We start from the raw sequence: 24,023 nt of genomic DNA, 5'->3' as shown, positions 1-24,023 counted from the left end.
CAAACTTTCTGTAATAACAAGACAGGCCCAAGAAAGCTCTGACCTCTGTCTGGGTGGTTGGAGGAGCCCAGTCCTTGATGGTCTGGATCTTACTCTCCAGTGGTTGAACCTGACCCCCATCTACAAGGTGGCCCAGGTACACAACATTACTCTGCCCTATCTGGCACTTTGTGGCCTTAATTGTTAGGCCTGCTTTCTGCAGGGCCTCTAAAACCTTCTTCAGGTGGATCAGGTGATCCTATCAGGTGGAGCTCAAGACAGCAATATCATCAAGATAAGCTGCACAAAAGTCATCCAACCCAGTGAGGACTTGGTTTACCAACCTTTGGAAAGTGGCAGGTGCATTCTTCAAGCCAAAGGGCATCACCACAAATTGATAATGACCTCCTGGTGTTGAGAAAGCAGTTTTGGCCTTGACCTCCTCAGCTAACCTGATTTGCCAATAGCCAGCTGTCAAATCAAATGTGCTCAGAAACTTGGCAGAAGCCAATCTATCAATGAGCTCATCTGCTCTTGGAATTGGGTGAGCATCTGTCCTAGTGACAGCATTGAGACCTCTATAGTCCACACAGAACCTCATCTCTCTTACCATCTTGGGTGTGAGGTTTTGGTAAAAGGACTACTGGGCTGACCCAGGGGCTCTCTGATGGCTCAATTACCCCCAGCTCCAACATTTTCTGTACCTCAGGCTTTATACGGTCCCTGACATGGTCAGGTTGCCTGTATATCTTACGCTTCACATGCAGACTGTCACCAGTGTCCACCTCATGGGTGCACCAGTTAGTCTGACTAGGTGTCAAGGAAAACATATGTCTGAAGGACTGTAGAACTTGTCTGCAGTCCTGTTGCTGCTGGTCAGTGAGGCTGCCAGCTAAGGCCACACCATCTACTGAACTATCATCAGGGTTCTGAGTCAACAGGTCTGGGAGAGGGTCACTCTCTTCCTCCTGTCCCTCATCTGTAGCCATGAGCAAGCCCATGTCTGCCCTGTCAACATATGCTTTGAGTCTGTTGACACGAAGCACCCTGTGGGGGCTCCTGGGAGTTCCAAGGTCCACCAGGTAGGTGACCTCTCCCTTTTGCTCAACAATGGTGTGGGGTCCAGACCATTTGTCTTGGAGGGCTGCTGGGGCCACTGGCTCCAGCACCCACACCTTCTGTCCTGGCTGGTACTCAGTCAGCACAGCCTTTCGGTCATGCCAAGCTTTTTGAAGTTCTTGGCTAGCCTCAAGGTTTTTAGAAGCCTTCTTCATATACTCAGCCACCCTGGAGCGGAGACCAAGTACATAGTCCACCATGTCTTGTTTAGGCTTTTTGAGAGGTAACTCCCATCCTTCCTTCACCAGACATAGGGGTCCCCTTACAGGATGCCCAAACAAAAGCTCAAAAGGGCTGTAGCCAACCCCCTTTTGTGGGACCTCTGTGTAAGCAAACAGAAGGCAGGGTAGAAGGATATCCCATCTTCGCCTAAGCTTTTCAGGTAAACCCTTGATCATACCCTTGAGGGTCTTGTTAAATCTTTCAACAAGCCCATTGCACTGTGTATGGTAGGGTGTAGTGAATTTTTAATTAACACCACACTCCTTCCACATTGCAGTCAAGTACCCAGACATGAAGTTTGCACCTTTGTCTGAGACAACCTCCTTTGGAAAGCCCACTCTTGAGAAAACTCCCAGGAGGGCTCTTGTCACAACAGGTGCTGTTGTGGTCCTTAGGGGAATAGCTTCTGGATACCTGGTGGCATGATCCACTACCACCAGTATAAATCTGTGCCCAGAGGCTGTTTGGGGATCCATTGGTCCAACAATGTCAATCCCTACTCTTTCAAAGGGTACTCCCACCACAGGTAGTGGTTAAAGGGGGGCCTTTGTTGTGCCACCTGATTTGCCACTGGCTTGGCAGGTCACACAGGAGCGACAAAACTCCTTGGTATCTTCTGACATATGGGGCCAGTGAAAGTGAGGGAAAGCATGTCCCAAGTCTTGTTCAGGCCTAGATGTCCTGCTAAGGGAATATCATGGGCTAAGGTAAGAAGGAAACCCCTAAAGGTCTGAGGTATGACCAACCTCCTGGAAGCACCAGGCTTGGGGTCTCTACCCTCAGAATAAAGGGGTCCTTCATCCCAGTAAACTCTATGGGTACCTGTAGCATTCCCAGCAGCCTCAGAAGCAGCTTGCTGTCTGAGGGGTTCAAGAGAGGGGCAGTCTAACTGTGCCTGCCTCAAATCTGCCCTTGAAGGTCCCCCTGTCCCAAGAAACTCAACCTGGTCAGGTTCAAGTTCTTCTAGGACAGTTCCTTCAGGGTTCTCAGAATCAGCTTCCTGAGAAGGCTGATCCTCACTTGTAGGCAGGGGGGAAGGCACTGCCTTAACCCTATTGCTCTTTCTCTTGGGAGGCACTTGGTCCATAGTTTCAGGATCCAAGGCCTGTTCAGTTTGGCACTTTTTGGCCTGTGACCTGGTCACAGCAAGGACATAAGCTGATATGCCTAACATCTCCGCATGAGTCCTATACTCCACTTCTGACCATACTGCGGATTCAAGATAATTGCCCAACAGACATTCAACTGGGAGGTCTGCACTTACCACAACTCTTTTGAGGCCAGTTACCCCTCCCCAGGAGAAGTTAACAACTGCCACACTATGGGTTGTAGTGACAGTGCTTGCATTGGTCACCAGGTAATTATCACCCAGTACAATCTGTCCAGGGTCCACAAAGTTAGGTGTCACCATAGTGACACTGGCACATGTGTTCCTGTAGGCCTGAGCCACTTTGTCATTGATTAAAGGTGTTTGCCTGTACTTGCCCAGAGTACTGAGACTCACAGACAAGAACAGCCTGAGTGGGAATCCTGACTAGGCCAGAATCCACCTCAGTACCCATGGTTAACCCCACTATAGCCTTGGGTTGGGAACTACCACTGTTAACTGTACTAGGGGGTGCAGATGCCTTAGGGGCTACAGTGGTAGGGGCTGTGCCTTTCTTGGTGCACTCACTAAACTAGTGAGAGGCAGATTTACAATTTTTACACCAAGGTTTCTTTGGACCTTCTTTCTTCTTCTTCTTGGAAGTTTGGGATCCCCCTTCATTAGAATTTTGGGGGCCTGATGAAGACTTCTGGTCTTTTGGTTTCTGATCCCCACCTTTTTGGTCTGCCTTTTTCTGATCACCACCTTGGACCTGGTTTTTCTGCTTAACCCTGGTTCTAACCCATTTGTCTGCCTTCTTTCCCAATTCTTGGGGAGAGGTCAGATCTGAATCAATCAGGTGTTGGTGCAACAACTGGCTCTGACAATTGTTAAGTATTTGTTCTCTCATGATCAAATTATACAATCCTGTATAGTCCTTAAGTTTACTTCCCAGCAACCAGCCTTCCAGAGCCGTAGTGGCACAATCAACAAAATCAGTCCAGTCCTGAGTCTGTGTCTTCTGGGTATCTCTGAACATCATCCTGTACTGTTCAGTGGTTAGGCCAAACCCATCACTCAGAGCACTGTTCAGGATAGTGTGATTGTTAGCATCATCATCACTAACTGTGAGGAGCTTGTCTCTTCCTTTTTCTGAAAAGGAGAGCCACAAGATTGCTGCCCACTGACTTTGGGGTACCTGCTGTACTTTGCAGGCCCTCTCCAAAGCAGTTATCCATTTGTGGATGTCATCCCCAACTTTGTAGTGGGGCACAATCTTACTCAGGTGTCTATTGTCATAGGACCTGTCTTTATCCTTAGAGATATTGCTGCCACCAGTGGAATCTAATCCACTTAACTTTTGCTCTCTTGCAAGAGCAAGTTTTGCTTGGGCTAGGGCAAGTGCCTCCTTCTCTATTCTGATTTGGACCTCCCTCATCCTAGCCTGGTGTTCTCTTCTCTGGGGGGGAAGTCATTCCCCTCTGAGAACCCCTTGAAGCATGGGAGTGGATGGAGTCACCTGAGTGAGACCTATCCCTCCTATACCTTTGATTAAACCCACTTGAAGGCCTGAATGGGGCTAACCCATTCTCAGCCCCAAATTGGCTTAGGTTAGCCTGGCTAAGTCTTCTGACTATAGTCTGGCTGTCTACCTCTCCCTCAGAATCTTCTTCAACCTCCTCTTCCTCCTCTTCTGGGACTGGGGGGTCATCTTCTGTGGAGGGTATGCCCTTACCTGTTCGCCCTGTAGGCTCTGTGCCAGAGGCCTTGAGAATATCACTCTCATCTAAGAGTTCCATCAGGTGTTGAAGGGTATGGTTAGAACCCTGTTTCAACTTTCTTGTGGTACACAAGTGTCTCAGTTTTCGAAAGCTGAGGATTTCATATTTGGAGGGTGCCCTGGGAGGGTCACTCACCACAGGTAGAGATCCAGATGGGTCACCTGTGCCAGACATGATCTAGTGCGGTGTGGGTGTGTGCACCTACCTACACTAAGTGTTTTCCTACTCAACCTCTCTAGGAGTTGTAGTCAGGGTGTGCTAGGCACTTTGGTCTACAACAACTAAGTTCAGTAGAACTTAAGTATTATATGTCTTGTTTTATATGTACCTATAGGTACCTGTATGATCTTTCAAATGATATTGCAAAGATTACAATTGGTAAAACAACAGCTAGCTCTTATCCCAACCGCTGCACACCAATGTGAGAAGTTGGCCTGGTATATGATGTTCACTATTCTAGTGAGCACCTTGCACCAGTCCAAACAACCCTTATGGTGATGGTTGTAAAGTCAACCTTATAGACCAGCTATCCTAGTGTGAGCATGGACAAAGCAGTCTTAGGCTAAACTCAAGAGGGCATGTAAGGCCAGCTGTTTTACCATATGCAATCCGTTTAATACCAAATGAAAGGACACCACACAGGATATATATAAAATATATATGTATTTATTTCTAAACAACCCCTCTGAACTCTTTATGAGGTCAGAGGACAAAGCACATAACAAGAGACTTAATTATCATACAATAAGTTGCACAATATACAGCAATGCCCTAGGGGCACTTCAAACCATATATTAAAATAGTGGTATAAGTACCACGTCATGAACAAATGATAGGCCTAGGGCCTGGAGAATCGCTGGGGCTTTGCTGTACTACCAAAGGTTAGGGAGCAGGAGGCCCACGGGATGTGTGTGCAGTGTCTTTACACACACGCGAGTTACCATAGAGTTAGAATGGGAACGAAAGAATTGGAAACTAGTTCTTTTAGGTCACTTCCGGATGGACAAGGAGAAAGCTACTTGAAAGTTAGACACTAGGATAGTAAATACCCACAGGAGCACTGAAGTTCTCGCGTTACCTCACCCACAGGAAGCAGGTGCATAGGTGTCAAAGTGTGTCGGGTTTCGTCGCTGAATCCTATGGAGCCTTGAAGAAAGATGCTGCAGGCAACCAGGAGGGAAGTGTCCGGTTGGATCCAAGGGTGGATCGAGGATGAAGAGTACCTGAAAGCAGAGGCGACAGAGTCTGGGTCACTAGCCAGTGACCAGGAAGGAACCAGGAAGGAACCAGGCGATGTCGCGAAGCAATCAGGTGATGTCGTTAAGCTTGTCTCTGCAGCCACGTAGACCAGGAGGTTTCGATGACAACCAGGTGCTGGATACGGACTGTCCCACAAAGGCTCTCACTGTCGGCGGTGTCGGCTTCCGGATTGGAGTCAACAAGCCTTGGCAAAGGCAACCCACGCAGGAATCGGAGATGGCTTCTTGATCAGACCAGCAAGGTCTGATGAACTTCTCCTTTTCAGGGAAGCAAGGGCCAGTCTGGAGCAACCAGACCAGTGGTGTAGATTCAAGGTTTCATTGTCACAGAGGCCACTAGCCAACGGGCAAGTGACCGGGCAGACGCGTCGAGCAGGAAAATGCATGGAGTGTGGAGGGCTGATCTTCGGTGCAGTTGGTGCTCGGGGCTAGGGCTTCTCAATCCCCAATGCACAACTTCGAGGGTGCCTCAGAAGTTGCACGGAAAGCAATTCGCTGGCTTTTCAAGATGGCCGGTCCCACGTCTCTCGTCGCCTCCACGGGTCTCAGCACTGCTGTGACTGTGGATTGGGCTGTTGGAAGTCTGGAAGTCTGGGTCTTGTCAGGCTCTGTGCTCGGGCTCCAGTGGGAGCGTCGACGAAGCAAACCGTTGATCGCTTGATGGTGCCTGCTTGTGCAGGTTGGTCACTCCTTGACTTCTATGTCAAGTAGAATGTCGAAGGTCCAGAGTTTCGTTTCAAGTTTCAGTCAGGATACAATCTAAAGTCTTGGGACTCAGCTCCTACCTATATACCAAATTTAGGGGCTGGATTACCTGCTAGGTCCCTCCTATGGGTGGTACCCAGGAAGGGGGTGGTTACACCCCTTTCCCTTTGTCCAGTTTTGCGCCAGGGCTGGGGCTGGAATGCCCCAGCACCGGTTTGAACTGGACTATGCATGGGACACCTTGTGTGCCCCAGGCAGTGTCTCATTTCATTCAGCCCTCCCTGCCCCAATACACTATGGCCTGTCTGGGGTGGTGCTAGCACCTTCCAAGACAGGAAACCTATTGTCCAAGCCTCCCTTGCTGGAAGGACGGTAAACAGCGTTTACAACGCAACTTTTACCACGCACTACCTTTACCACGCAACTTTTACAACGCAAGTCGTTACAACGACTTGGTGTGTATCACTTACAACGCAACTTTTACGTCGTAATGCTGTTACAACGCAGCTATTACAACGCAGGATCCATTACAACGCATGACATTACAACGCATGGCATTACATCGCAGATGCTATTACAACGCATACCATTACATCGTAAGTATTGGTAAGTATATAATTTATTTTTATTTTATTTAATATTATATAAATGATTTAATTAATATTAATTATAAATAAAAATAAATAAAAATATTTATTTATGTTTTTAAATATTATAAATTAATATTTATTATTTTAAGTATTATAAATTAATATTTATTATTTTAAGTAATTTTTTAAATAAATATGAGTATAGGAGTATATGTATAGGTGTTTGGGGGTACAGGGTGTTTTTAGGTTTCAAGGTAGGGTTTGGGTTTTGGGGTACAGGGGTGTTTTTTTGGGGTACAGGGGTGTTTTTAGGTTTCAGGGTAGGGTTTGGGTTTTGGGGTACAGGGGTGTTTTTAGGTTTCAGGGTAGGGTTTGGGTTTTGGGGTACAGGGGTGTTTTTAGGTTTCAGGGTAGGGTTTGGGTTTTGGGGTACAGGGGTGTTTTTAGGTTTCAGGGTAGGGTTTGGGTTTTGGGGTACAGGGGTGTTTTTAGGTTTCAGGGTAGGGTTTGGGTTTTGGGGTACAGGGGTGTTTTTAAGTTTCAGGGTAGGGTTTGGGTTTTGGGATACAGGGGTGTTTTTAGGTTTCAGGGCAGGGTTTGGGTTTTGGGGTACAGGGGTGTTTTTAGGTTTCAGGGCAGGGTTTGGGTTTTGGGGTACAGGGGTGTTTTTAGGTTTCAGGGCAGGGTTTGAGTTTTGGGGTACAGGGGTGTTTTTAGGTTTTAGGGCAGGGTTTGGGTTTTGGGGTACAGGGGTGTTTTTAGGTTTTAGGGCAGGGTTTGGCTTTAGGGATAATTAAATTATATTTACCATTTTTAAATTAATTGAAATATATTTAATACATTAAATTAATTATTTTACATTAATTACATTTTTTAATTAAATTAATTAAATTAAATAATTTAATATTATTAATTTAATTTAATTTCATTATAAAAAATATGTACATTAAACTAATTACATTTTTTAATTAAATTAAATTAATTACAATTTTTATTATATTTACATTTATTAAATAGATATTATTTTATTAAATTAAATTAATGACAATTTTTAAATGTCTTTTAATTAAATTATTTAAAAAAATTTAATTACAATAAACTAAATAACATTTTAAAAAAAAAGTCAACTTACCTATACTTACGATGTAATGCCATGCGTTGTAATAGCACCTGCGATGTAATGCCATGCATTGTAATGACATCCGTTGTAATGGATCCCGCGTTGTAAAATCTGCGTTGTAACGGAATGCGTTGTAAAATAACGCGTTGTAACATCATAGATCCCAACGACTTGCGCTGGGGGGCGCTGTAAGATAGGGAGTAGTTTAATTTACTATCCAAAACCTTCCCTACTATCCACGGGAACTGGAGTTGGAATAGTAAACTAAACTATTCACTATCCAGCGCCCCCAACGCAAGTCGTTCTAACGACTTGCATTGTAAAACCAATGCATAAGGGTGCAAAAAGTCACCCATATGTGAAAGAAGAAACTAAAAAGGGAGAAAAACAGAATCCCTAGGTAAAGAGACACACAGAAAACGGAAACCATTTTGTGTCCTCTGTTGCCCTCACACACCTCAAAAGGTGTCATGCTTCATCATTGGGCAATTGCTCCTCGTAGGGCCGGCGCTGCAATTCCCTACGGGTCCCCCGAAGGGTCTCTTTGTCGGAGATCTTTTGTAGGACTGCCGGATGGTGCATGCGGGTGTGCGGGGTGGTGGGTCAAAAGGGGTTAAATAGTGCGTGCAAGTGTAGTGTAAAATTCACAATGGGTAACCATGCAGCGATTATTTTGATAGTATACCCTAAGCAGACATATCTGCTAAATAAAATCTAGCCCCAGTGGCATACTATGCCCGGGTATAGAAAGACATAGGTCAACATGTTTCGCGCCTGCGTCGCCATAAGGGTCGTTGGCGCTTCGTCAGGACCAGAACTATAAAATGTAAAGTGCACGTGAAAAACTCCTGGCAACGCAATGAGGGGGTAGGTGTGGAGGAGGCGGCACCCGACTTAAGATCTTGGTATAGTGGGTGAGTCCATTGCCTGGTGTCAGTGGATGGTTTTCCTCAGTATAGCAAGGTACTGATCAGGAGCGGTTACAACATACAGCTGTAGCCAGATGTTGGTTATACAGGTTACTGCCCGCCCTGATCGATTATGAGGGTATTTTAAATTTGTTTTTCACGTGCACTTTACATTTTATAATTCTGGTCCTGACGAAGCGCCAACGACCCTTATGGCGACGCAGGCGCGAAACATGTTGACCTATGTCTTTCTATACCCGGGCATAGTATGCCACTGGGGCTAGATTTTATTTAGCAGATATGTCTGCTTAGGGTATAATATCAAAATAATCGCTGCATGGTTACCCATTATGAATTTTACACTACACTTGCACGCACTATTTAACCCCTTTTGACCCACCACCCCGCACACCCGCATGCACCATCCGGCAGTCCTACAAAAGATCTCCGACAAAGAGACCCTTCGGGGGACCCGTAGGGAATTGCAGCGCCGGCCCTACGAGGAGCAATTGCCCAATGATGAAGCATGACACCTTTCGAGGTGTGTGAGGGCAACAGAGGAAACAAAATGGTTTCCGTTTTCTGTGTGTCTCTTTACCTAAGGATTCTGTTTTTCTCCCTTTTTAGTTTCTTCTTTCACATATGGGTGACTTTTTGCACCCTTATGCATTGGTGACTTTTTTGCACCTTGCACTAGGAACAGTGTCCCCTTTTTGGAAATCATTATGAAATAAGGAGCATGGACACTGGACCTTTAATAGCTCCTCGGTCCCCCCCTCTCCCCTTTGTATAGTATATCCTAGAACAGCTATAAGGACATGGTTCCGAAAGCTGTAGACAGACTCAGCTCATGCTAGAGCCTCATCTCACATAAAACCAAGCACTCTGCCTCCAAGATTGTTAAGGCCTGCCATAGGAGTGACTTATAGGTGTATATGTGTCTAGATATAAGGTTAGATATAGGGATACTATATCTAAGCAAGGGGGGATTACACGACCTTGCCCCAGCTGAGTGATCAGCCAGTTGTGTCAGTTTGGATGGCTAGCCAGGGGTGGCAAAAGATATGCTGCAGCCCCTGGTAGGCCTTGGGTGCACCTATGCCCTGGGTACCTAGGGTACACTGTACAGGGACTCATAAGAGTGACCCAATTACCAATTGATGATGTACCTAAAGTACATGGTGTGAATTTAGAGAGAGAACAGCAGGGTTGTGGGTCTGATTAGCAGTCCCACAGCCACATCTAAGTCGAAAACCAGTGAAGCAAAAAGCAAAAAGTGGGGTGACCATAGGAAAGCAGACCCTACTCTCCTACAGCCTGGGGCCCGACAACGATGACAAGTCATGCCACGACTGCCGGGCCTTGATGTCGAAGGCTAGGTGGGAGCGGTCCCGTAAGCGCCTTGAGCTCCGGCAGTCGGCCCCGTGCCACTCGAGGTCCCGGTCCGGAAGGAGGTCGAGGGACCGGTCGCGGGGCTGGAGTCATCACAGCTCGGCGAGTCCACACCACTCATCGGGCTCCAAGTCCTCAGGTAAGAGGCACAAGAAGTCGAAGAGACGGCATCGCTCTTCTGACTCCCCCCGACGCTCGCGCGACACCGCCGGGGGTTCGGGTGACTTGCCGCAGGCATCGGGACATGCTTCATACCCGCCGGTCCCTGGGCAGAACGCGACGCCAGAGGAGAACGAGGCCTTCCCCATGGCCATGAGGTTGCTCACTCCTCCGTCGTGTTCCGCGGCGCCTTCGGGCCAAGCGGCCCGAAGCGCAAGCGGGCCGGCTGCTTCGGCACCGGTGCCATCGGGTGCTTCGGCCTTGGCGCCGTCGGCGACTTCGGTCCCGACGCCGCAAGGCCCCACTGGATCCGGTTCCGGATCCGGATCGCCGCTGGTCGACCTTATGACCTTGCCAGCGTCGACCCCTAGGGTGTCACCACATACTGACAAGAACAACGGTAAGGGTAAAAGCACTAAAGCACAGAAAATAAACAAATTTATAAATGAATTCACAACGAGTTATCGTTTCTTGATCTACAGTCCGCTCAACACCTCAAATGGATCCACCGTCTGAGGATCCACAAACTGTCCAATGTAACCTCGAATCACTTGAGGGAGCGACTTCCACTTTGTATAAGTATTCCAGGGTCAAAGTTTGTTGATTCCCAAAGTTTCACTTTATTCAGATATCATACACAAAATGACGACAGTTTCCAACCATAACTGATTCCTTTGATCGCTCGGCTGTTTAAATGTTTTGATTAATGGATGATTTTTTGGACTTACTAGAAACATTGAAATTGAATTTGGAAACTGTTGTCATTTTGTGTATGATATCTGAATAAAGTGAAACTTTGGGAATCAACAAACTTTGACCCTGGAATACTTATACAAAGTGGAAGTCGCTCCCTAAGGTGTCACCCCCCGGCGCCGTCCCCACGCGACACCATCCCTGGTCCAACCCGCGGTCCGGATCCAGCGCCGGAGCGGCGTCACTCGACGCCACATTCGGCGCCGGCCGAAGAGGAATTCTTCGAGAATCCGGGTTCATCCTTTATCCCTGAATTTCAGGACATGGACGACGAGGGTGACTGGGGGGGTCTTAGGACCCCCTGGCACGTGAGTGCCAGTCATTTCAGGACTGGACACAAGAACTGGGGGAAGCCAGTGGCCTGGATACCTCCCCAGACACAGGTTTTGCCTCCCCTCCTATCGTGGCTACGGGGGAGGGGGCTGCTTATAATGTGGTGCTGATGAGGGCAGCCAAGGCCTTGGCTCTTGAACTCCCCGTCGCAACGGTGAGGTCTAACATCCTCACGGAGGTCCTTAAACCTCAGGTAAGCTCCCCAGAGCCTCTACTGCCGTTTAATGAGGCTCTCACGGACGTCCTGTTGGGCACTTGGTCCATGACCACTACAGGTCCCCCTGAAGATAGGAACGTCGCTAGGTGCCACCGCCCTGCCCCGGGCGACCCTAGTTTCTTGTCCACCCACCCCACCCCGAGAGCCTGGTTATCCAGGCCTCTACTTCCCAGTCCGCATTCCCAACTGCTCCACCAGATCGGGAATCCCAGAGGTATGAACAATTGGCAAGAAGATGTTCTCCTCCTTTAGTTTGGGATAGTTTGGGATTGTGGTCGGTTAACACCGCGTGCCTCTTGGGCCGTTACACCCACTCTCTGTGGGATACAGTCGTGGAAGTGCTGCCTGAGTGCCCGGAGGGGGCCCGGGTGAAACTCGGTATTCAATACGATGTGGACTGGATACCACGGACTCGCTAGGAAGAGCGATTTTCACGTCTGTGGCGGTTCGCCGCCACGCCTGGCTGAGGTCCGCCAACTTTTCGCCCGATGTCCAGAACACCCTTATGGACATGCCGCTCGATGGCAGTCACCTCTTCGGTGGCAAGGCAGATAGTGCGCTGGAACTCTTTAAGGACTCTACGGCCAAGTCCATGGGCCTCTCAGCCCCATGCCAGCAATCTTCTGCCCAGCGCTCCTTTCGTGGCCACGGAAGGGGCGCCCCCACACGTCCTGCCAGCCACGGGCCACAGACTAACATCCAGCACGGCGGCGGACGTGGTTACCGTCGCGGCGGTAACAGGGGACAACGGAGCAGCCAGTCCACATCCACCCCTGCAGCTTCCGCCTCAAAGCCTTCCTAGTCCGAGCTTTCAGGCCCATTTGACGCCAGTGGGGGGCAGGGTTCCCCATCACCTCCTCCACTGGCGCTCCATCACATTGGAAAGGTGGGTGTTGCAAATCGTCCAAAGGGGCTACTCCCTCCCCTTGGAGGCGACCCCTCCAGCCATGCCACCGCAGAACCACCGCGTGTCGGGGGATCACATGAAACTTCTGCAAGAGGGACTTGCGGCCCTCTTGGCCAAGGGGGCGATCAAGCGCATTTCTGGGCCAGAAGTATGGTGTGGTTGTTAATCCCACTACTTTCTGGTTCCCAAGAAGGGCAAAGGGGGCCTACGCCCTATCTTGGACCTGCGGAACATCAACGGCTTCCTCCGGAAGGAGAAGTTCAAGATGCTGACTCTCGCTCAGGTCTTAGCTGCCCTGGACCCGGGAGACTGGATTGTAGCGTTGGACTTGCAGGACGCTTATTTTCACATCCCCGTCCTGCCGGCCCACCGGCGTTACCTGCGGTTCATGGTAGGCCACGAGCACTTTCAGTTTACTGTGCTCCCCTTCGGCCTTACCAGCGCCCCATGGGTGTTCATGAAAGTGATGGCAGTGGTCGAAGCTCATCTGCGCAGGTTAGGGGTTTCAGTCTTCCCCTACCTTGACGACTGGTTGTTGAAGGCGGGCTCGCCCCAAACATCAGCCACCTCCAGACTACGGCTGACCTCTTGCACCTGCTGGGGTTCTCCATCAATGTGCCGAAGTCGCACCTGTGTCCCTCACAGAAGCTCCTCTTCATCAGAGCGGTTCTAGACTCGGCGCAGTTTCGGGTTTATCCTCCCGAACAGCGGGTTCGGGATATTCGGGCTCTGATTCCGATCTTTCAGCCGTTATCCCGAGTCTCGGTCAGGTTGACGCTGCGGCTTCTGGGGCTGATGGCCTCCTGCATCCTTCTGGTGCTTCACTCCCGGTGGCTGATGCGGGCTCTGCAGTGGGACCTGAAGTTCCAGTGGGCCCAGCATCAGGGCAACTTGTCCGACCACTTCTTGATCTCGGAGGGCACTGCAAGACAGTTGCAGTGGTGGATCACGGACCGCGATTGGGTCAGCGGCAGATCCCTCTCCCTACCCCAACCAGAGCACATAGTTGTGACGGACGCGTCCTTCCAGGGCTGGGGGGGCCACATAGGAGAGGCGGATATCAGAGGACTCTGGTCTCCGGCGGAGTCCCCGCTCCATATCAACCTTCTGAAACTGCGGGCGATCCGGCTTGCACTGAAGGCATTCTTCCCCTCTGTCCGGGGGAGTGTAGTGCAGGTGTTCACGGACAACACCACCGCCATGTGGTACTCCAACAAACAGGGCGGGTGGGGTCGTGGACCCTATGCCAGGAGGCTCTGCACCTCTGGCAGTGGCTGGAACATCAGGGCTTGACCCTGGTGGTTCAACACCTGGCAGGTCCCCTGAACGCCAGGGCGGACGAACTCAGCGGTCGGTGCATGATGGATCACGAATGGTGTCTGAACTCGGACATGGCGCAAGGTCTCTTTCAGCAGTGGGGAGAGCCTTGGTTGGATCTATTCACCACAGAAGAGAACGCGCAATGTCATCAGTTCTGCGCGTTGGAATTTCCAAGACGGCACTCGCTCGGCGATGCCTTTCGTCGCGAGTGGAGTTGCGGTCTGTTGTACGCCTTTACGCCTATACCACTTCTGCCCAGAGTGCTGAAGAAGATCAGGCGCGACCGGGCCCAAGTCATCCTTGGGCTCCGTACTGGGCACGAAGATACTGGTATCCCGAGCTACTCAGCATGTCAATCGATCCCCCGATTCGTCTGCCTCTTTAGGAGGACCTTCTGTCGCAGCAGCAGGGGACGGTCCTCCACCCGAACCTGTCCAGCCTCCACCTCCATGCGTGGAGATTGAGCGGCAACAGTTGAGGCCATTTGACTTGCCTCCTGAAGCCTGTGATGTTATTCTGGCAGCCAGGCGTCCCTCCACAAAATCGGTATACGTCTGCAGGTTGAACAAATTTGTGGCATGGTGCACAGGAAAAGGCTGTGGATCCTCTTTCTGCCCCTCTTTCTGAGGTTCTCCTCTTTCTTCTTTCTCTTGCCCAGCAGGGCTCTGCTCTGGGCACTATCAAGGGCTACCTCTCTGCCATTTCCACCTTCTTAAGGCTACCAGATCAGCCCTCTATGTTCAAGTCCCCAGTTGTAAATAGGTCTTGAAGGGCATCACTAATATGTTCCCTCCTGTTCCTTTTGTGATGCCTCAGTGGGACTTGAACCTTGTTCTGACTTATCTGATGTGCGCTCCCTTCGAGCCACTTCATAACTGTCCTCTTCGTCTTCTTACCCTTAAGACTGCATTCCTGGTTGCCATTACCTCTGCCAGGAGAGTGAGTGTGCTCCAGGTTCTTTCTTCTAAACCTCCTTTCCTTTCTGTCCATCTGGACAAAGTTGTGTTGCGGACGCGACCCTCTTTCTTGCCCAAGGTAGTCACAGCCTTCCACATCGGGCAGTCCATCACCTTACCCACCTTCTTTCCGTCTCTGCATCTCTCAAAAGAGGAAGAGAGGCTCCACCGTCTGGACCCAAAACGTGCGCTCTCCTTCTATCTGGATCGCACACTCCAGTTCCGGGTGGATGACCAACTCTTTGTTGGTTACGTGGGCACTAAGAAGGGACGGGCGGTGCACAAACGAACCATTTCCCGATGGGTCGTCTTGTGCATCAAGGCTTGTTATTCTTTGGCTAAAAAGGAGCCTCCTGTGGGGCTGCGTGCCCATTCCACTCGGGCCACGACGGCTACCACTTCCCTGGGTCGTGGAGTCCCCTTGCAGGACATCTGTCAGGCAGCTACGTGGGCCTCGCTGCACACGTTCGCAAGACACTACTGCCTGGACAGCCAAGTCCGGAGAGATGGCTTTTCGGCCGTTCTGTTCTCCAGGACTTTCTGGTGTGATCATTGGTTTGCAGACCCACCACCGGGGTTGGTATTGCTGGGGTATCTATTCTAAGGTAAGGAATCTAATACTAACCTGTTTCTTTCAGATGCACTAGTTACTTACCTTCGGTAACGCTATATCTTTAAGAAAGAGTAGTTAGTATTAGATTCCTTACCGCCCCACCCATCCTCCCCGTTCTGCGAACCGATATCTAGGGTTAAGGTCATTCCCTTTCAGGGCCCTAGATTTATGGCACCAGTGTTGTTTTTTATCATGGCTCTGTGTTTTCTGGCGCGAAAAAGCTGTGTTTAAGAACTGACGTCAGCGCGCGAGGGCGGCGTCTAAGTACTCCGACGACGTCATCCCCGCGCCACCGACGATGGAGGCGGAGCCGCAGACGACGCCTAGCAACGTGCAGTGGTACTGCTACGCAAAATTTTCTGGATCCAGTCTTAGGCCTGGGAATATTCTAAGATAAGGAATCTGATACTAACTACTGTTTCTTTCAGATATATCGTTACCGAAGGTAAGTAACTTGTGCTTTTGGAGTGAAACACTGTGCTCATTGTTAGCAAAGATGTCTCAAGAGTAATGTGTTACTTTATAAACTTGTATGAAATTAGGTTTGATGGCATGCTATAAAGCGCAGGACACCTCCTGGAGAGGTAGCTGTTTGCGCTATATAAACTTCAGTATTATGATTATTATTATAATTTACTTGTGAAAAATAAATACACTGGGCAAGGGTGTGGAATTTTTCTGGGGAATGAATGAACAAGTTAGTGGTACACTACATATAAATATGTGATTGTGGGTGAAAGATGTAGAAAACTTTACAAAATATAGTGAAAAATGGAAAACAGAAGTTGTAAACAAGAAAACTACCATGTGATAAAATACATGGAGGAGAAAAAGAAGTCTCTTTAACTTTTTTTTCACACTGTGAAAAGTGAGGACAAAAACTATTAATTGAAGAAGTGATAACGTTTGTATTGCATAGGGGGACATTTGTATTGCATAGGGGGACATTTGTGATCTTTCACAAGCTTATTCTACGTAGGTCTACTTGTCCCCTAGGAAATAGCTATCTGCTTACATAAGGAGCAGTACTATCCACATCTTTTATGCTACAGAGAATTGTTAATAGAGAAACCAATTATTTGAATGAACAACTATGGTGACTTTTCACGCAACAGTGAGGTCTCATTAGAGAGTTCAGTCCATGTGCTCACTGTAGTATACAGATCTCTCAGACAATTGAGAGGTTTTGGCACAGATGTCAGTGCATCATCATATTCTAATATGGACTATCAACTGGTGGAAATGTGATAGTGGAGAGGGCAGTTCTTTTGCACATGTTACTATATATCCTTGTGACTCTCAAGAGGAGTTTCAGCAGAGAAGCCTATCCCTGTGCACACCCTACTATGCCTCTTTGTCCCCATGGGAAGAGGTCTGAGCGAGAGGTGAGTGTGTCCCCACATTCAACTACAACACCAATCCACCAAGACACAGTTCTCAGCAGCGAGGATAGTCCCATTTCTGTACCCTACTACCCACAGCCTACTTTACCCATATTTTACTCTGGGGAGATGTGTCAGCTGACAAGGCAGTGTGTTTACACATCACAGTCTCTAGAGTCATTATGCAAGACATACCTTACTTGTACATCTGTCATCCTGGCTGGGGAGAGCAGTGTCCAAAGAGGTAAGCTAATTTTTACAGCCTAATTTGTACACCCATCATCCAAGACACTGGTCACAGGAGAGGGGCCAGTCCCACCCCACACCGTATTACGAAGACTTATCATGCAAGAGAGATGTGTCAGCAAACAGGGCATTTCCTTCCTACAGTCTACTATGCAAACCTGTGAGTGTGGGAAGAGGTTTGAGCAGAGAGATTTCCTGATAAAGATGTGTTAGTGGACAGCTCACTCCTTTCCCAGACATCATTATATATAGCTGTTGCTGTAGGTGAGGTATAAGTACAGAGATAATTGCTTGCCAGCACCGTACTGCACATCCATGTAGTCCTGGAGATAGATGTTAGTGAAGAAGACAATGTTTCCCTACACACGAATGTACAAGTCATGCTGGGGAGAACTGTGACTGGACAGGCAAATCAATTCCCACACCCTAATATTTATGGTTATTTCCCTGGGGAGAGGTCTCAGGGGAGAGTCCAGTAATTGTTATACTTACTATAGAATAGTGAGGTCTTACATATGAGGTGAATACCTTCTCCACCCTACTATGGATACTACTGAACCTAGGTAAAGGTGTGAGTGGAGAGGCAGTGGCCCTTTACACCCTACTCTACATAGTGGTTACCTTCATGCAAGGTCTTACTGGAAAGGCCAGTATCTCCCCATAGTCTACTACACACAGTTGTTAGTCTATGAAGAGGTGTCAGTGAGATAGCTGGGTCTCCTTACACCCTACTGTACACTGTTATACCCTGAAAAGGTCTCATTTGAGAGCCTACTTTCTCCTCATACCCTACTATTGGGGACTGTAAGGCATAAGTACTGTCATAAAGGAAAGTGTAAAATCTTCCCCTGAAAGAATAGTTTATCTCAAAGGATCATAAAAAAGTAAGGATTTAACCTTTTTTAATAATAATAAATGGACTTAAAGTACATAAATAGGATCAGTGTGTGCTGTGCCTCCTGCAGATAAAAAACATGTTTTTTCATAAATCTAAGTAATTTATTTTTCCCCACAATTATATAATGGGTTGCATTTCATTAAACTACACACACTGTTACTGTTGTATTGGTGTATATAAATTATACATGCTACATCAGTACATATTCAGTTTAAATGCAAAGTCCATTATAAAAAGTACGATCTTGCGATAGACTTGTGACAGCTAACTAGGAAGCACTGCCCCCTCAGACTGAATGTGAGGGATTGCCTTCCTGGCTCTTGCAATAATCTCGCTTTGGAGAAGACAAAAAAAAAAGGGAAACAGTACAAACAACATAGATCATTAAACTATAGGGTAGCTCTGAAAGGAGCCGTTTTGGGTGACCGTTTTCAACTACTATAACATTTATTCGTGTTATCAAACATTATTAATATTTTTGGGGTATGTAAATCTTTTTTTAAAGGGTACGACACATATACAATTTGAAGTGTTAAACAAATACCAACATCATCTCCTTAAAACCAAAAGGAGAAAAAGTTACAAAGAACTGTTCACAGAAAAAAACTGCTGCCTAGGAGGCACTTTTGCTCTTGGACAAGCTTCCTCTGTGCACATCGGCTTTTCTCTGATGAAAAAAATCATCTGCTTACACAAGCAGCAAAATAGCGCTTTATTTAAAAAAGCAAGATTATTGTTCAGTTGTGCACTTAGAACCTGCTCAAGCACAGTATCCCCTGAAGCAAATGATGTTGAAGCCCCGATAGAGTCGCTGCAGCACCAGCAAACCCTGCACTTGTAAGCCTTTGCGGATGCACAGTCTTCAGGTTACTCCACATTCTTGTGGCACTCATGCTATATTGTTTATTTTTTCTCCCCTGGCTGAACTCTATGCTGCTGCAAGTAACATACTTCACTGAAACTTCCTTGGCACCTGGCCTCATTTCAAAGAATTGCCACACCAATGGTTCCTTGGGTGGCTGCCACATTATCCAGGATGCGAAGTAGACGCATGGGGGGCCTGACCAGCAGCACACAAGGGAAACAGTAATGTGGCTCGTAGGGTGCACAGAAGCACACTGTGCTTGAGAGCAATACGGAGCAGGGTATCAAGCATTCAAAGGAGACAATTGCATTTCATAAACATAAAATCCCCAGCCTTCCAATTATTTTGTGGTTATTAAAACACCTGCACCCCAACACTGTGTGCCTGCAAGTTTCCTCAACAGAGAAGGTAGGAAGAGGCAAGGAGAGCTGCTCTCCTGCCCTCTTGTACCATGCTCTGCTGCAAACAGAAGGAGGCAGCTCGGCTCCTCTGCTAGTTTCAGTGAGCTACAAGATAAGATTTCAAACCCTGTTTACACAAAAGTGAAAACATAGAGCGCTCGCTTCCAAAAACAGTCTGGGCTGGCCTGAAAGAAAAGAAAACAAGCGGAATCTGGGAGCTGTCTTTTGTTAGGGTTTAATGGAGGAGCAGATATTCGAGAAGCCAAAGGGTGAGAAGAACACCACCTAGATGAATGCTGAAGAATGGCAGGATATGGGAGGAGGTGGGAGGGACAAATGGTGCAATAAAATGCATGCAGCTACAAGCCTGAAGCTGAATAAGCACCCACAGTGTAAAATGAGCAGGAAAGAAAAAAGAAAATAGTCCCTCAAAGAACTAAAAAAGAACCAAAGCGTAAACATACCATAATCAGTCCCTGGTCTGTGGGAGGACCAAAAGAGCAAAAGGAGGGACGAAGAAGCAGGACTGACCACTAGCAAGCATGGATTTTTAAAGGACACTGAAACAAACAAACAAACTAAAAGCAGGGGGAATGGCTTTAAGCTCAAGAGAAGAGGCCTTGGATGCTCGACCTAAAAATACAAGGCACAATATCTATGTGGGTAGTGTGGTGCGAATGGAAGTGATGTTGCAGTAATGAGTGTAGAAGTTAGCTCAGTTGTTTAATGCACCCATTGTTGCTGGCTGGCTTAGTGTAACCGGAAGATCACAGGGTTGGATTACAACAGATGCACTCAGCTGTTCATCCTTCCTTCTGTTATTAGTATCTTGAGATGGGACTAATTATAATTTTCGGCATATAAATATATAATTTATTGTTGCTGCTGGCATTTAGCAGTGAGCTTCTCAAGCTGAAAGTTCTCCTGGCTGAGATAAAACATTGATTTATTATAGCTCCACAGGAAGCAGAAATAGTGGTTTGTGGTACTGCTCAGCATTCTGTGCCAGAGGAGCGCCCAGCAAACCCAGCTGTTTATGACGAAGAAGGGGGGAGGGGGTGATTTCTCTCATCCTCCACTGTGACTAGAGGCCTTAAAGGCACGGTTGTTACATCGAGCCGCCAGCTCTGCCTTCAGTGGTTCCTTCCATTCCAAGTGGCCTGATCACGAGGCAGCAACCACAAGACCACACAGGGCCAGCCAGCCTGCTTTGTTCCCCTTCCACAAAAGAGTCCAATTCATTCTCAGAAAAACATGCTGAGTTTAGTGTGTCACCAAAGCAGTTATTCTGAGCAGATAGATTCATCCTCGTGTGTCGGTGGACGGCACGGCTCTCTGGAGTGTGCCTCTCTCTTCCAATGTATGCGGGTGTAAAGACGCATTACGTAACATTTCACATTGTAGTCTGGTTTTACTACATCAATGTAGCCTTCGTTCCCAGTAAGAGAAATTACCTCCTTTTGTGTGAGGTCAGCAAGGAAACTGGGGGTCTAGGGAGTATGGGACACAGTATATGGAGTGGCGCAATTTTATTTTGGGTTCCAGTGCCTGGGAAGCATCTCTCAAGGCTCTGCCAGCAGACAGTTTGAACTCCCATTGCACAGTTTGAGAAGGGAAGAGTATTTGCCTACTCTATTCTTTTCCACCATAGTTCCCTATAGTCTTTTCCCTAGAGCACAGATCCCACAATTGGAATAGATCCAAGCTGGGAGTGGGCATAAGTGGGAGGACCAGTGCTGAATTTGAGCCACTGGTTACCGGCGCTCGGCACTTAATTGCCAACACCAGGGCTTATGACAGTTTGCCACTTAGCGGTACCGTCTGTCCATTAAAGGTATGAGTACAACAACTGCTGGTAATTAGTTCAATTTACTGTGACTAATACCTGCCCCCCAAGCCATTTTTATTTGTTTTTTTAGCTTTGGGGGCCTGGAATAGTATGAATTGTCATACTTGTAAGAGTGTGATGGTTAGTAGCTTTGTTTGTTCTGTCATTGGTAGCTGGCAGAGGCGATGTGTGGTGCAAGCTGCAGTGGCCTCCCAACGAGAGCCCTCTTCTTTTTTGTTTTTACAAATTAAGCACTGTACACAACCAAGGACCCGCCTACATTAAGCGTCTGAACTTCCACCAACCATCGAGAAGGCTATGCTTCGCCTCACTTTTACTTGCCCATACTCCCCGTATCTACTGAAGCAGAAGTGGAGGATGCTTCTTCTCCCACATGGCAGCAAAGACCTGGAACAGCCTCCCCACGCAGCTCCAGACTATCACCACACTTCTGGCATTCCGAATGGCCATCAAGACCTGGCTGTTCGAATAAGCCTCCGGAACCTGCAAGTGCCTGGATACCATATTGAGTGATTAGCTGCGCTTTATAAATCCTGGTTAATTAATTGATTCAGTGGCGTACCCATGTACGGAAACAGAAAGTATGGGATGCTCAATAGACAAGGGACTTCAATCTTACTTTGCTTCAAGTAGGTTAGGGGCAAGTAAAGGTACTTAAAAGTGTGTTTAAAGCAAAAATTCCCCATTATTTGCTGTACGATTTGGAATGTTTGTCACTAAGTGATTTGTCCTCCTTCAATTTGAGTGGGGGTAAATTATGACATATTTCTTGGCTTTCGAACAGGGAATATCGATGGCAGGTGTTGATCTGGAGCTAGGAATGAGAACATTGATGTGAAAAAGTATGTGAAGATGGTAAAATAATAATAATATCAGTTATGTAATGCTCTCACTTCTTCTCTTTAGCAAGCAGTAGGGTTAGACTACAAATGGTTGCAGATGGCCCCTTTTCAGGAAATTGAACAGGAGCATGCGAGATCTGCTGAATTGTCCTCTCTTAAAAGTTAGACATTTACTATAATTTAGACCAGGCTCACTGTCAGGCGATAAAGGTTCTGCACCCTTTTTGTTTAACCTAAACCAAAAGTAACCTAATTTTAATTGAAATCATCGCTGAAGGCAAGGCCTGTTGCTTGAGTTTTAAGTCGGTTTACACAGCATTACAAAGTCACTTCAAATTGTAGTTTGTCAACGGGACATACAGTGATTATCACTATTTTGAAAAACGATGTTTTTCGCATTGGAAAATAAGTAGCGAACTTTGTAAACGTATACCACTGAATCTTTAAGCTTTTCTATACACTTTTACATTTGTAAAACGTAATGTTTTCTTCTGAACATCCTGCCCTCCACGGAGTATTAGTAATAAATAGAATTATAGATGAGCAATAGTGAATAGGGGGGATGTTTTCCACCTCAGGGATCTGAATGACATCCAATAGACAACAAGAGTGAAGCTTGGGAATGGGCCCCCCATGTCTTCACTCTCCATGGAGGGCAACGATTTTTGTTTAACTGTTGCTACGTCATAGCAGTAAGTAACCCGTTTTAGAAACTGGTGTAAATGGCAGAGGCTTTCTATTTAAGCAATGCATACCAAATAATTAATAACAGTACTATAAAGGTATCATGTCGAACTGTTATTATTGTATAGGTTGAATGAATGTTTAATCAGTATCTTGTCCAATGTGAATTGTGTTCCCTCTTCTAAGACGCCAGAGGGAGTCCTGCTTTCAGCAGGGTATCCTCTCCCACATAAATGTTCAGGACTGGATCAGAAAGTTAAAAGCAGCAGCCAATATGTGTGGTACACTAATTTTAAAATTTTAATGTGGGATTGCTGTGTGTATGAATTGAAATTCAGCTAGCAGAGCCCACCTGCACATTCTAAATGTGTGGATTTCACACCCTTGTTTAAACTTGTGACTCCTATTACAAAAGAGTAAGAAACTGTTAACAGGTGAAAAATGTAAAGGTTTTCTAGTGTATATGTGTAATTACGTAGTCTCAATATATTTTTTTCCTTCACTCAATCCCTAATGAATCGCCTGTATTTCTTAATAGATGGTAACTGGACTCCTCCGTGGGATCCCCATTTTGGAGTAAGCCGTCGTACGTCTAGCTGGGATGGTTCAAGTTTACCCATTTTACCTCCCAATTACTGCTTTGTTTCTTTATTCGTAATACATTCTTTTTTTTCTTGTTGTTGTTGTTTTTAACAGTCTGTAATTCGAATATATTTGTTTATTTGATTGCCTTCCTTTAAAAATGCGGATATTTTAATGTTCTTGCATTTAAGCTCTTACATACAATTGTAAATAAAGATACATGGTTTAGAAGCATTTGAGAATCTGATCCATTCGTGGACATCTGCATACCATCAGTGATGCTAACTGACTTTTCAAAGAATAGTTAAATACCTGGAGGGTTTCGTAATTCATGAGCAGCCGAACATATTTCAAGCTCCTTCCCGATATCCGAATGTTACTGCCCGTCTGTAGGTGACTTGAAACTTTGCCATGTGAAAAGTATCATTTATAATTAACATCCACATCTTATAGTCCATCCTAACCACCAATTACAGCCAAATGCCTTAAAAATATATTTCGATTGCACCCTATTTAAAGATGCAAGTAGTCCATCAAGATTTATTTAATGACAGTTATAAATACTTCAGTAGTCCTACCTCTGTGCTCGTTCCCTGGACCACTTTTTGTATGGAAATATATCATGGTTTTTTATATGCGGATATATGCCCATTTAAAGCTCGAATTGCAGAATTTAGTTTGCTTTTAATTTTCACATAGCCAATTGAACCTGAAAAATATGCTGAGACAAAAAAGTAGTAAGCAAGGAGCTAGCTAGATATATAGGTAGGAGCTGAAATTTGACACTGCTCCTTAAGGACACCAGTAGCTTTCATATGACAACACTTGCACTGTCATTTCCTAGGACTTGTATA

General features: G+C 46.8%; 1 protein-coding gene across 2 annotated transcripts in view; it reads left to right on the top strand.

Moving 5' to 3' along the window:
• The window catches only part of LOC144772185 (GLIPR1-like protein 1), a 417,152-nt gene extending 393,749 nt beyond the window's left edge, over positions 1 to 23,403 (top strand). For both annotated transcript variants that reach the window (XM_078656318.1, XM_078656325.1), the window contains one exon: positions 23,126 to 23,403. In XM_078656318.1, coding sequence (XP_078512444.1) covers positions 23,126 to 23,280 — 155 coding nt within the window. In that variant the 3' untranslated portion in view covers positions 23,281 to 23,403. The remainder of the gene's footprint in view (positions 1 to 23,125) is intronic.
• Positions 23,404 to 24,023: the final 620 nt, after the last annotated feature.

The sequence above is a fragment of the Lissotriton helveticus genome, chromosome 1_1 (assembly GCF_964261635.1).
Source record: "Lissotriton helveticus chromosome 1_1, aLisHel1.1, whole genome shotgun sequence".
NCBI lineage: Eukaryota > Metazoa > Chordata > Amphibia > Caudata > Salamandridae > Lissotriton > Lissotriton helveticus.
The sequence above is the reverse complement of the archived record's forward strand: the minus strand, read 5'-3'. Positions and strand labels throughout refer to the sequence as shown.